General features: G+C 67.9%; 4 protein-coding genes across 4 annotated transcripts; 3 read left to right on the plus strand and 1 right to left on the minus strand.

Annotated features, from left to right (window-relative positions):
* The first annotated feature begins 428 nt into the window (after positions 1-428).
* Positions 429-2,926, plus strand: RAB13 (RAB13, member RAS oncogene family). Its single transcript, XM_058821586.1, has 8 exons — positions 429-592; positions 1,243-1,303; positions 1,403-1,463; positions 1,573-1,650; positions 1,741-1,830; positions 2,421-2,486; positions 2,603-2,653; positions 2,735-2,926. Exons 1-8 carry the CDS (start codon positions 469-471, stop codon positions 2,810-2,812), a joined length of 609 nt encoding a protein of 202 aa, XP_058677569.1. The 5' UTR covers positions 429-468; the 3' UTR covers positions 2,813-2,926.
* A 701-nt stretch (positions 2,927-3,627) lies between these two features.
* Positions 3,628-5,644, plus strand: JTB (jumping translocation breakpoint). Its single transcript, XM_058821848.1, has 5 exons — positions 3,628-3,799; positions 3,883-3,923; positions 4,222-4,307; positions 4,392-4,471; positions 5,228-5,644. The coding sequence occupies exons 1-5, from the start codon at positions 3,750-3,752 to the stop codon at positions 5,382-5,384; spliced, it is 414 nt and encodes a 137-aa protein (XP_058677831.1). The 5' UTR covers positions 3,628-3,749; the 3' UTR covers positions 5,385-5,644.
* A 188-nt stretch (positions 5,645-5,832) lies between these two features.
* On the minus strand, positions 5,833-8,326 carry CREB3L4 (cAMP responsive element binding protein 3 like 4). The gene is made up of 8 exons (XM_058821809.1): positions 8,222-8,326; positions 7,958-8,136; positions 7,031-7,154; positions 6,844-6,950; positions 6,525-6,593; positions 6,337-6,412; positions 6,172-6,262; positions 5,833-6,053 (listed from the first exon to the last, which is right to left on the minus strand). The coding sequence occupies exons 1-8, from the start codon at positions 8,324-8,326 to the stop codon at positions 5,833-5,835; spliced, it is 972 nt and encodes a 323-aa protein (XP_058677792.1).
* A 399-nt stretch (positions 8,327-8,725) lies between these two features.
* Positions 8,726-11,555, plus strand: SLC39A1 (solute carrier family 39 member 1). Its single transcript, XM_058821808.1, has 4 exons — positions 8,726-8,945; positions 9,419-9,664; positions 9,901-10,031; positions 10,562-11,555. The coding sequence occupies exons 2-4, from the start codon at positions 9,493-9,495 to the stop codon at positions 11,207-11,209; spliced, it is 951 nt and encodes a 316-aa protein (XP_058677791.1). The 5' UTR covers positions 8,726-8,945; positions 9,419-9,492; the 3' UTR covers positions 11,210-11,555.
* The last annotated feature ends 132 nt before the right edge of the window (positions 11,556-11,687 follow it).

The following is an 11,687-nucleotide window of genomic DNA, read 5'->3' on the forward strand; positions in this document are numbered from 1 at the left end:
CGCCATTTCCGCTGCGGGGCGGCGCCAGGGGAGGAAGTGGGGCGGTGCCATCGTTGGGCCGTGGCGGCGGTGTTGACGCCATTTTGGGAAGGTCGCTAACTTAGCCGCCTTTTGGGACGGTCGTTAAAGTTTTGTCACTTTGAGGAAGGCGCCTCTCATTGCCGCCATTTGGGGTGGTTCTTTAAACTGTCGGAATTTGGGAAAGTGCCTCATCGTCAGTAGGGTCGTTCGTGTTTCCGCCATTTTGAGATGGTCCCTGTGTTGCCGCCATTTTGGGGAGGTCGCTGAACCTCTGCCATCTTGGGATGGTGGCGCCATTTTGGGAGTGGCACATCGGACTCGTGACGTAAGCGTATCGGTTTGGTGACGTCGTCTGGGCGTGGCGTCACGGCGGGAGGCGGGGCCGCAGCCAGGCCCCGCCCGGGGGGGCCGGCCCGGTCCCGGTGGCGGCGGGCGGTGGCGGGGGCCATGGCCAAGGCCTACGACCACCTCTTCAAGCTGCTGCTGATCGGGGACAGCGGCGTGGGCAAGACCTGCCTCGTCATCCGCTTCGCCGAGGACAACTTCAGCAGCACCTACATCTCCACCATCGGTGAGTGAGACCCCCTCGGGACCCCCCTAATGAGGACCCACCGGGATTCACCGGCACCCCCCAAACCGGGACGCCCCCCCCAAGTGGGACCCTCCCCAAGTGGGAACCTCCGGGATTCACCGGGACCTCCCAACGGGACTCACCGGGATTGTTTGGGACTCCAATCCTAGGACCCCTCCGGGATCCCCCAACCGGGATTCACCGGGACCCCCCTAGTCAGAAATTCCCCCGGGACCCCTCCCAGATCCTTCCACCCCGGGAGACCACCGGGACTCCCATCCCGGGATTCACCGGGACCCCCCCTCACCGAAATCCCCCCGGGACCCCTCCCACATCTCTCTGCCCCGGCACCCCCATCCCGGGATTCACCGGGACCCTGGCACTCAGCAGGAACCCCCACCCCAAAATCCCCGGGACCCCCACGCTGGAACTCACCAGAACCCCCCCACCGGGAGCCCGCCGGGTTCTTCCCGGGAACCTCCGCCCCGGAATGCCCCGAGATTCCCCTCCCGGATTTTGCCCCCCCCCCTTTCCCGGAGAGCCAGATGGTTCCTGGGCGCCGGAATGCCGTCGCTGGGAGCACTGGGAGCACTGGGAGCACTGGGAGCGGACTGGTTTTGCCCCCCAGTGCCCCCCTCTCTTTCCCCCAGGCATCGACTTCAAGATCCGCACTGTGGATATCGATGGGAAGAAGATCAAGCTGCAGGTCTGGTGAGTCGGGGATGAGGGATGCTCAGGGAAGGTTGGAGATCCCCCCAAATGCCCCCCAAAAATTCCCCCCAAATCCCCAAACCCGCCCCGTTTCCGCAGGGACACGGCGGGACAGGAACGCTTCAAAACCATCACCACGGCCTATTACCGCGGAGCCGTGGTACGGGGAGGGGGCTGCAGCCCGGGGGGGGTCGGGACCCCACCCCAAAACTACGGGCAGGGGGTCCCGACCCCCCTCCCGTGACCCCCGATCCCCCCCCCCCCCCCAGGGCATCGTCCTGGTGTACGACATCACGGACGAGAAATCCTTCGAGAACATCCAGAACTGGATGAAAAGCATCAAGGAGGTGGGTGGGGGGATTCTGGGGGGGGGGGGGGGGCGGGAATTGGGTGGGGGTCGCGGGGGTCCTGCCCGTGTTTCCCTCCCCTGTCCCCAGAACGCCTCGGCCGGGGTGGAGCGGCTCCTCCTGGGCAACAAGTGCGACATGGAGGGGAGGAGGAAAGTGCAGCGGGACGCGGCCGAGAAGGTGGGAGGGGGCTCGGGGAGGGGGCTGGGAGGGAAGAAGGGGTGCTGGGGGAGCCCATGGGGTGGGATTGGGGGGGGGTTTGTGGGATTGGGGGGTCTGGAGGCGGCTTTGGGGCTGGGGGGTTCTGGGGACGCGCTGGAGGAGTCTGTGGGGTCTCCATGGGAATTGGGGGGTCACAGGAGGGTTGGGGGGGTTATTGGGATTGGGGGGGTCCCAGGGGTTTTGCGGAGGGGTTAGTGGGATTGGGGGGGTCCCAGGGGTTTTGGGGAGGGGTTATTGGGATTGGAGGGGGTCCCAGGGGTTTCAGGGAGGGGTTATTGGGATTGGGGGGGTCCCAGGGGTTTTGCGGAGGGGTTAGTGGGATTGGGGGGGTCCCAGGGGTTTCAGGGAGGGGTTATTGGGATTGGGGGGGTCCCAGGGGTTTCAGGGAGGGGTTAGTGGGATTGGAGGGGGTCCCAGGGGTTTTGGGGAGGGGTTAGTGGGATTGGAGGGGGTCCCAGGGGTTTTGGGGAGGGGTTAGTGGGATTGGAGGGGGTCCCAGGGGGCTGGAGGGGCTGCGAGGGGATCACAGGAGGGTCACGGTGCCTCAGCTGGCCAAGGAACACGGGATTCGCTTCTTCGAGACTAGCGCCAAGTCCAGCCAGAACGTGGAGGAGGTGAGGGGGGGTCCCTGGGACTGCACCCCCAATTTTGCCGGGATGAGGGGGTCCCTCCTTCCTCCCGGAGGGTCCCCAAGCACTGCCTCCCCTCTGAGCAGCCCCTGTCCCCCCAGGCTTTCTGCACGCTGGCGCGGGACATCCTGCACAAATCCTTCAGCAAAGCCGTGAGTGGGACCGGGATTTGGGGGTGGGGGGCAGCCCAGCGACCCCCCCTGTGCCCCCCTGACCCCCCACTCTCTCCGCAGCCCCCCGGCAGCAGCAGCAGGGCCCTGCTGGAGCCCGGCCCCCCCCGGAAGGCCGGCGGGAGATGCTCCCTGGGGTAGGGGCTCGGGAGCTCCCCGAGACCCCCGGGGCAGCGCGGGCGCCTCTCCGGAGGGATCTGGGGGGGTTTGGGGCTGCCCCCCTCTCTCCTTGTGCCATAAAGCCCCGCTGTGCCTTGTCCCGGCTCCGGAGTCTCTTTGATGGGGGTTTGGAGGGGGCGGAACCGGGTTGGGATCGCGGTCGGGATCGGGACCGGGATTGCGATCGGGATCGGGACCGGGATCGGGACCAGAACCGGGATCGCGGTTGGGACTGGGACCGGAATCGGGATTGGAGACGGGACCGGGATTAGAGACGGGATCGAGTTCGATACCGTGATCGGGACCAGGACCGGGATCGGGATTGGAGACGGGACCGAGACCGGGACCGGGTCGGAGACGGGATCGAGTTCGATACCGTGATCGGGACCAGGACCGGGATCGGGATTGGAGACGGGACCGAGACCGGGACCGGGTCGGAGACGGGATCGAGTTCGATACCGTGATGGGGACCAAGACCGGGATCGGGATTGGAGACGGGACCGAGACCGGGACCGGGGTCGGAGACGGGATCGAGTTCGATACCGTGATCGCGACCGGGACGAGCGGCGGCGAAGCCGCGCCCAAGCCACGCCCACAACGCCAAACATTGATTTTAAAAACCACGCCCACTCCCATAGCCACGCCTCCATCTCATCCGCATATCCCCGCCCCTCATTAAACCGAAACCACGCCCCTCATAAATTAAGCGATGCCCGTTATGGTTAAACCACGCCCCTTATGCAGACTTCGGGCCACGCCCCTTTCTCCCATTGGCTGAGCCTCCAGGCCCCGCCCTTCCCCTCCCGGCACCCCCGGCAGTTCCAACATGGCGGCGCCGCCGTCGCGGCGGGGCCGGGCCCGGTAGTTCCCGGAGGATCGCGGGGATTCCTGGGGCTTTGCCGCGGATCCCGCCGCCCCGATGGGGCCCGGCGGCCTCGCGGTGCTGCTGGCGGTGCTGAGCGGGCTGCGGTGAGCGGGGACCGGGGGAAACCGGGGGGTGGAAGGAACGGGCCCGGTGCGGGGCCCTCACGGCAGCTCCTCTGTGCCCACAGCTCGGCGGCGTCGGCGGCGGCAGCGAGCGAGGAGCGGCCCGGTGAGCAGGGCAGGGCCGGCGTTTGGGACGGTCCCGGGGGCTCGGTCTGGTCCCGGGGATTCGGACCGGGATGTGGGGGCTCGGACTGGAATGTGGGGGCTCGGACCGGGGGGCCCGGAACGGGATCCCGGGGGCTCGGACAGGTTCTGGGGGCTCAGACCGGGATAGATCCGGGGCTGTGAGGCTGGAGACGGAGGGGTCTCTCCGGTCGCGGGGTCTCGGTCCGGCCCCGGGGCTCTGTCCGGTACCGGGGCGCTCCCCGCCGGTTCCCCGGTAACGCGATCCCCCCGCCCCGCAGCGAGCCCCGCGGTGGCCACGCCGTGCTGGCGAGTGGAGCAGTTCGTGGTTGCCCAGGAGTGCACGCGGTGCTCCGGCTTCGAGATGGTGAGTGCGGCTCCCCGGGCTCGGGGTCCCCCCGTTATCCCGGGGGTCTCCCCGTGACCGAGCCCTCCGTGCTCCCGTTGGCAGAAAACGATCCCGGCGTGCGGCCCCACCGGCTTCATCGAGAAAATCAACTGCGCCTCGTCCCACCGGGATGAGTACAAGAGGTGGGGCCGGGAATTAACGGGATCGGGGCTGGGAATTAACGGGATAGAGTTCGGGAATTAAAGGGATAGGGTTGGGAATTAATGGGAACGGAGCTGGGAATTTACGGGAACGGAGCTGGGAATTAACGGGATCGGGGCTGGGAATTAAAGGGATAGGGTTGGGAATTAATGGGATTGGGGCTGGGAATTAACGGGATCGGGGCTGGGAATTAATGGGAACGGAGCTGGGAATTAACAGGATCGGGTTGGGAATTAACAGGATCGGGGCTGGGAATTAACGGGGGATCGGGGCTGGGAATTAAAGGGATAGGGTTGGGAATTAACGGGGGATTGGGGCTGGGAATTAACGGGGGATTGGGGCCGGGAATTAACGGGGGATTGGGGCCGGGAGATCCCGGGATTGGGGCTGGGAGATCTCGGGATCGTGGCTGGGAATTAATGGGAGATTGGGGCCGGGAGATCCTGGGATTTGGGCTGGGAAATAACGGGGGATACGGGCTGGGAATTCTCTCAGGGCCGGGAATTCCTGTGAGATTGGGGCTGGGAATTCCAGGCGATTGGGGCTGGGAATTCCAGGGGAGTGGGAGTTCCCAGGGGATTTGAGCTGGGAACTCCTGGGGGATCGAGGCTCGGAATTCCAGGAGAATCGCGGCTGGGAATTTCTATGGGATTGAGGCTGGGAATTGCATGGGGGCCGGGAATTCCCAGGGGTGGCATTCATCCATCCATCCCTCGTTGCCCCGGGCCGTGCCGCAGCTGCCGCTCGGCCGCGCTGGAGGCTCAGCGCTTCTGGCGCTTCGTGGGCTCCGCTCTGGGCGTGGCGGCGGCGGCGGCGGCGCTCGTGGTCCTGCGGCAGCGCGTGCTGGACCGGCGGGCGCTCGAGAAGGTCCGCAAGCAGATCGAGTCCATTTAGCCGGAGGCTCCCGAGGGCTCGGAGCCGGGAATTCCGCCAGCCCGGAGCGCTGGGAGGAGAGGCGGCCCCGGCTTTGCTGCCCGGACCCGGAGTCCTGCTGGGATCCGCCTCGGGGAGCACCCGGGGCATCCCCCGGAGCGGGTGTGGAATAAATCCCCGGGTTCGTCCTTTTGGGGGGGATCGCCGTGCCCCCCAGCACCGGGATCTGCTCTGGGATCGTCCTCCAGGAGAGGGATGTGGAATAAATCCTGGTCACGGTTCCTGGAGCGAGGCTGTGGTTGTTTTCTTGGGGGGATCCCCATTTATTTCAGGGCTGAGGGTCCCCAGGGGGGTGGAATGTGGAATAAATCCCAATTCCTGTGGCTGGAGCACGTTTGGCCTTTGGGGGTCCCCCCGATATTCCACGGGGTGGAAACACAGTTCAGGTTTATTCCGGAACGTTCCCCCGTCACATCTCATCCCCGTGTCCCCGTGTCCCTCCTGTCCCCACGTCCTGCCTGGAGGAATTGGTGCCCGGCTCCCTCCGGGGGGCGGGAATTCCATCCCCAGGCCCCTCCCCGCCTCCGTCCTCTGCTCCCGGTCCCGGCTCTGGCCCCGACATCCACCGGGGGAACGGGAATGCCGCGGCCGCTCCCGGTTCCCGCCGCATCAGGATGTTCCTGGAGATCACTGCGGGAACGGGGACACCGATGGGGCTGGAGGGGCTGTCCCGGTTCCCATCCCGGTGCTCCCGTTACCTCCGGTGGGCCCGAGGTTGTTCCCGCCCCCCTCCCGGTGCTCCCGTTACCTCCGGCGGGCCCGAGGCCGTCCCGGTTGCCGTCCCGGCGGAACGGGCTGGAGCTGGGCAGCAGGATCAGCCCCAGCGACAGGAACAGGATCTGCGGGAGGGACGGGAGCCGTGAGCCCGGAACGGGACCGGGAGGGTCCCGGGAGGGTCCCGGAGGAGCCGTACCAGGACACAGGTGCCGGTCTGAGCGGGCTTGGTGGAGGTTTCCTTGATCAGCGCCTGGAGCTGCCGCAGGAGAGACCTGCGGGAACGGGGGTCAGCTCCGTGCCCATCCCGGTGCCCCATCCCGGTGCCCCATCCCGGTGCCCCATCCCGGCTCTGTGCCCAGCCCGGTGCCCCATCCCGGTGCTCACCCGTTGCTCGTTTCCAGCTCCTGCACCTTTTTCCGCAGCTCCTGGTTCAGTGCCGAGCACGCGGCCGCCCTGCCCGGACAAAAAGAGGGACAATAACGGGGAAAGGGATGCACCGGGATAACGGGAATGCCGGGATAATTGGAATTCCGGGATAACGGGAATGTCAGGACAACGGGAACGCCGGGATAACCGGAACGTCGGGATAACCAGAGGGTCGGGATGACTGGAATGTCGGGATAACATCGGGATAACCGGAACGCCGGGATAACATCGGGATGACCGGAATGTCGGGATAACGGGAATGCAGGGATAACCCCACCTGCTCTCCAGCTCGTCCAGGTATTCCTTCTTCCTCCTCCGGCTGTCCTGCGCCGATTGTTTGTTCCGGATCTTTCTCCGCACCTTTTTCAGGAGCCGCTCCTGGGCCTGGGGCACCGAGGGGTCACTGCTGTGTCCCCCCCCTCCCCGGTGGCACCGAGCCCCCCCCGTGTGCCCCCCGGCCGTACCTGGGTGAGGGGCAGCGCCCCGGGCAGGGTCACCCCCTCCTGTGCCAGCAGCCGCTGCTCCTCCTCCGTCAGCCGGAGCTGCGCGACACGGGGGGAATGGGGGAATGGGGGGAATGGGGCTGAACTGGGGGGACTGGGGTGAGCTAGGGGGGTCTGGGGGCGAACTGGGGAGAACTGGGAGGGTCTAGGGTGGAACTGGGGGTGAACTGGGGGAGTCTGGGGGTGAGCTGGGGGGGGTCCGGGGTGAGCTGGGGGGTCTGGGGATGAGCTGGGGGGTCTGGGGGCAAACTTGGGGGTCCAGGGGCAAACTGGGAAGGTCTGGGAGTGAACTGGGGGGGTCTGGGGGTGAGCTGGGGGGTCTGGGAGTGAATTGAGGCATCTGGAACCGAACTGGGGGGTCTGGGGACAAACTGGGAAGGTCTGAGAATTAACTGGGGGGGTCCAGGGCTGAACTGGAAGGGTCCGGGACTGAACTGGGGTGTCCGGGACTGAACTGGGGGGTCCGGGACTGAGCTGGGGGGTCCGGGGCTGAGCTGGGGGAACTGGGGCAAGCTGGGGGAACTGGAGCTGAGCTGGGGTGTCCGGGACTGAACTGGGGTGTCCGGGGCTGAACTGGGGTGTCCGGGACTGAGCTGGGGGGTCCGGGACTGAGCTGGGGGGTCCGGGACTGAGCTGGGGGGTCCGGGACTGAACTGGGGTGTCCGGGGCTGAGCTGGGGGGTCCGGGACTGAACTGGGGGGTCCGGGTGTGAGCTGGGGGTGTCCGGGACTGAACTGGGGGGTCCGGGTGTGAGCTGGGGGTGTCCGGGACTGAGCTGGGGGGTCCGGGGCTGAACTGGGGTCCGGGGCTGAACTGGGGTCCGGGTGTGAGCTGGGGTCCGGGTGTGAGCTGGGGGTGCAGGCACTCACCGTGGTTCGGGGGTCGGGCTGCGGGGCCAGCTGCGTGCCGGGGAACAGCGAGGGGTGCAGGGGCGCGCTGAGGTCACAAACCACCTCCAGCAGCACCGGCGGGGGCCCCTCGGGCCGGGGGGGCTCCGGGCCGGTGCCGAGCCCGCAGGCGATGTCGGGGTTCACCGTCAGCCCCAGCAGCTCCTCGGTGCCGCTGCCCTGCGGGGACACCGGGCCGGGGTCCGTGACGGGCCCCACGCGACATCCCGGTGTCCCCGGGGGGATCCTGCCCGCCCCCACTCACATCATCCTCCGGGAGCGTCAAGATCTGGAAGCCCAGCACCGGCACCGGGAGCGAGGCGGGATCCGGGAAGAGCCCGTCGGGTTCCGGGAGCTCCGGTGCCTCCATTGAGGTTCCCTGGGGATCCCTCGTGCCCCGAGCCCCGGGGATGAACCCCCTGCGGGTCCCCCGGTCCCCGGTGGTGCCGCCGCCTCCGCCCGGTGCCGGCGCTGGGCACCAGGATCTCCGGGATCCCGGGGAACGCGGCCAAGTCCCGCCCCGTGCCGGGAAGGGCCGCGATCATCCCTCCCCCCGCGGGGCTCGGGGCTCCGGCCGCCCTACCGGGGCACCGGGGGCACCGGGGGTGCGGCTGCCTCCGGAGGGTCTCGCGGGGGAACCGGGAACGGGGGAACCGGGCTTGGGGCGGCTCTGTACCGGAGCCGGTGCCCCCCGCGCCCCCCGGTAACGGAGTTGGGGTGGAGGAACGGGGGATGTCCCCGGTAACGGGGTCCGGGAGTGCAGGAACGGGGAGATCCCCCCGGTAACCGGAGGATTCCCCCGCCCCGCCCGACCGAGCGGACACGTGCGCGCTCCCGGGGCCGCGGGGCCGCGCGGGCTCCGCTCGCTCCCCATTGGCTGCTCCGCGCGTCAATCAGTGACGTACCGGGGATTCCGCGCAGCTATTGGCTGGGCTGGCGGCGGTGCCGCCCCCCGGAGTTCCCGGGACGCCGTTGGGATGCGGCGGGCGGTGAGTGCGGGGCGGGGGGAGCGGGGGTCCCGTCGGTGCCGTCCTCGGTTCCGTCCTCGGTTCCGACCCCCGTTCCTGTCCTCGGCCCCGTTTCCGATCCCGGTCCCGGAAAAGCCGATCCTTGACTCCCGGTCCCGGTCCTTATTTCCCGATCCCCGCTCGGTCCCGGTCCGCAATCCCGGTTCTTGATCGTGGCCGCAGTCCCGGTCCTTGATCCCGATCGCGGTCGTGGTCCCCGGTCGCGGTCCTTGACCTCTAACGCGGTCTGTGGTCCCAAGTTCCCCATCCCGGTGCCCGATTCCGGTCCCGGTCCTTGTTCCCATTCCGGTCCTTGTTCCCATTCCGGTCCTTGTTCCCATTCCGGTCCCTCCCCGCCGCCCTGTCCGTGTCCCGGGGCCCCCGGGCGGGGGGGGGTCGGTGCCGGGTGATTCACCGGGACCGGGGGCGGCTCTGACCGGCCCGTCCCGTTCCAGCCCCGCTTCCCGGGGATGCGCAGCGCGGCTCGGAGCTTCCCCGGCGGCTGCGGGCGCTGAGCACCGGGAGCACGATGGACACCGGCATCGGGGACGCCGGCACCGGGGCCTCGCTGGCCTGGAGCCCCGGGGCGGCCTCGCAGCCCCCGCCCGGGCTGGGGGTGAAGTTGGGGTCGCTGGTGCTGCTGCTGCTGCTGCCCCTCGCCTGCGGCCTCGCACCCCTCTGGTGCTTCCGACAGCCCCCCGGTACCGGGAATTGCGGGGTCTGGGGGGTCTCGGGGGTCTCGGGGGTTCGGGGAGTGGGGGGCTCATGGAGTTTGGGGGGTTCAGGGGGGTCTTGGGGAGTCTGGGGGTGTCCGAGGGGCTGGAACAGGCTGGGACCAGCGCTGTCCCCACCTCAGCGCTGTCCCCACGGGGCCTGGCAGGGTGCAGGGTTGAGGAGGGGTCTCGTTGGGGTCTCAGCCCCCCAATTTCCCCCGCAGACCCCCGCAGCCCCGTGCTCAGCCTGGTGAGCTGCTTCTCGGGCGGGGTTTTCATGGGCACCTTCCTGCTGGACCTCCTGCCCGACTACCTGGGCAGCATCGGCGCGGCGCTGGAGGGGCTGCGCGTCACGGTGAGACCCCCGGGGCTGGCACTGTCCCCACGGGTGTCCTTGTCCCCAGGGGTGTTTCTGTCCCCGGGACTGGGAGGGGGACAGTGAGGGTGGGACAAGGACAGAGGGGGTACAGTGGAGATGGACATTGAAAGTGGGACAGGGACAGAGGGAAGGACAGTGAGAGTGGGACAAGGACAGAAGGGGGCACAGTGAGAGTGGGACAAGGACAGAAGGGGGCACAGTGAGAATAGGACAAAGAGCACGGGCATTGCAGAGGGTACAGTGAGAATGGGGCACTGAGGACATTGAGGATGAGGAAGGAGGGCAGCTGGGACAACAGAGAAGGGACAGCAGGGCCACACTGATGCCAGCGGAGCAGCCAGAACGGTGACAATATCCCCTGGTTTCTCCAAAGTGCCTCTCCCAGGTCCGTGCCTCAGTTTCCCTGTCACATGATGCACGGACAGATCCTCCTCTGCCCGCAGCTTCCCCTTGGCACTGTCCCCTCCCCCTTGGCACTGACTGTCCCCACCGTCCCCTCCCCACAGCTGCAGTTCCCCCTGCCCGAGTTCATCCTGGCCATGGGATTTTTCCTGGTGCTGGTGCTGGAGCAGGCGACGCTGGCGCAGCGCGAGCTGGCCGAGCCTCCCGAGGAGTCGCGGGCGCTGCTGCCCAACGGTTCCTCCATCCAGGCCGCGGCTCCCGGCCCCGGTGTCCCGGCGGCCTCGGCGGTGCCCGGTGCCCCCGGGGCGCTGCGGGCCGGGGCGCTGGCGCTGGCGCTGGCGCTGCACGCGGTGCTGGAGGGGCTGGCGCTGGGGCTGCGCGAGGGGGACGCGGCGGCGCTGCGGGTGCTGCTGGCGCTGCTGCTGCACAAGGGCGCCGTGGCCTTCGGCCTCTCGCTGGAGCTGCTGCGGAGCCGCCTGCGCCCGCCCGCCGTGGCCTCGTGCCTGGTGCTGCTGGCCCTCATGTCCCCGCTGGGCGTCGGGGTGGGCACGGCGCTGGCGGCGGGCGCGGGGCCGAGGCAGCGCCTGTGCCGGGCCGTGCTGGAGGGCTTGGCGGCCGGCACCTTCCTCTTCGTCACCTTCCTGGAGATTCTGCCCCAGGAGCTGGGGGTGCCGCGGAATCGCATCCCCAAGGTGATCCTGATCCTCGCCGGCTTCGCGTTGGTCAGCGCCGTCCTCTTCGTCAAGGGATGAGATCCGCCGGGATCTGCGCCCCGGCCTCGGAGGATCCCGTGGGATTCCTGTACCCCGAAGTGCCAAAGTGCCTCTCCCAGCCTCAGTTTCCCTCTCTAACCTGTCCTCTTTCTCAAGCCCGACCTGGGATCCCCCATTCTCGCTCCCACCCTGCACTCCCCTTTTCCAAAGTGCCAAAGTGCCTCTCTCAGCGCTGTGCCTCAGTTTCCCCGTCTGCACAAGGGATCGGTGCTGTGACCCCCCCCAGGACACCGGGAGGGGGTGAGTGTCCCCCCCTCAATAACCACAAGTGCTCTTACGGACTCCCCCGGATTTGGGGGCGTTGGATGAAGCAAATAAAGAACTGAATCCCAAATTTCTGCCTGTGCCTGGGGAGGGTGGGACGGGATTTGGGGTGTGTGTCTCAGTGTGCCCAGCTCACCCCCCAGGATATATGTGCTAGGGGAGTCTGATACCCCCTAATTTTGGGTCTGGGGGG

This window comes from Ammospiza caudacuta, chromosome 30, assembly GCF_027887145.1.
Source record: "Ammospiza caudacuta isolate bAmmCau1 chromosome 30, bAmmCau1.pri, whole genome shotgun sequence".
Lineage (NCBI taxonomy): Eukaryota > Metazoa > Chordata > Aves > Passeriformes > Passerellidae > Ammospiza > Ammospiza caudacuta.

Excerpts from the sequence above, each read along its gene's own strand:
- RAB13 (XM_058821586.1), top strand. The coding sequence starts at position 469 with ATGGCCAAGGCCTACGACCACCTCTTCAAGCTGCTGCTGATCGGGGAC. Across the intron at positions 1,464-1,572 it reads CCTATTACCGCGGAGCCGTG|GGCATCGTCCTGGTGTACGA; the intron begins GTACGGGGAGGG and ends CCCCCCCCCCAG. Across the intron at positions 2,487-2,602 it reads CCAGCCAGAACGTGGAGGAG|GCTTTCTGCACGCTGGCGCG; the intron begins GTGAGGGGGGGT and ends CTGTCCCCCCAG.
- JTB (XM_058821848.1), top strand. The coding sequence starts at position 3,750 with ATGGGGCCCGGCGGCCTCGCGGTGCTGCTGGCGGTGCTGAGCGGGCTG. Across the intron at positions 3,924-4,221 it reads AGCGAGCGAGGAGCGGCCCG|CGAGCCCCGCGGTGGCCACG; the intron begins GTGAGCAGGGCA and ends CCCGCCCCGCAG. Across the intron at positions 4,308-4,391 it reads GGTGCTCCGGCTTCGAGATG|AAAACGATCCCGGCGTGCGG; the intron begins GTGAGTGCGGCT and ends TCCCGTTGGCAG.
- CREB3L4 (XM_058821809.1), bottom strand. The coding sequence starts at position 8,326 with ATGGAGGCACCGGAGCTCCCGGAACCCGACGGGCTCTTCCCGGATCCC. Across the intron at positions 6,594-6,843 it reads CTGGACGAGCTGGAGAGCAG|GGCGGCCGCGTGCTCGGCAC; the intron begins GTGGGGTTATCC and ends TTGTCCGGGCAG. Across the intron at positions 6,263-6,336 it reads AGACCGGCACCTGTGTCCTG|ATCCTGTTCCTGTCGCTGGG; the intron begins GTACGGCTCCTC and ends TCCCTCCCGCAG.
- SLC39A1 (XM_058821808.1), top strand. The coding sequence starts at position 9,493 with ATGGACACCGGCATCGGGGACGCCGGCACCGGGGCCTCGCTGGCCTGG. Across the intron at positions 9,665-9,900 it reads GTGCTTCCGACAGCCCCCCG|ACCCCCGCAGCCCCGTGCTC; the intron begins GTACCGGGAATT and ends TTTCCCCCGCAG. Across the intron at positions 10,032-10,561 it reads TGGAGGGGCTGCGCGTCACG|CTGCAGTTCCCCCTGCCCGA; the intron begins GTGAGACCCCCG and ends CCCTCCCCACAG.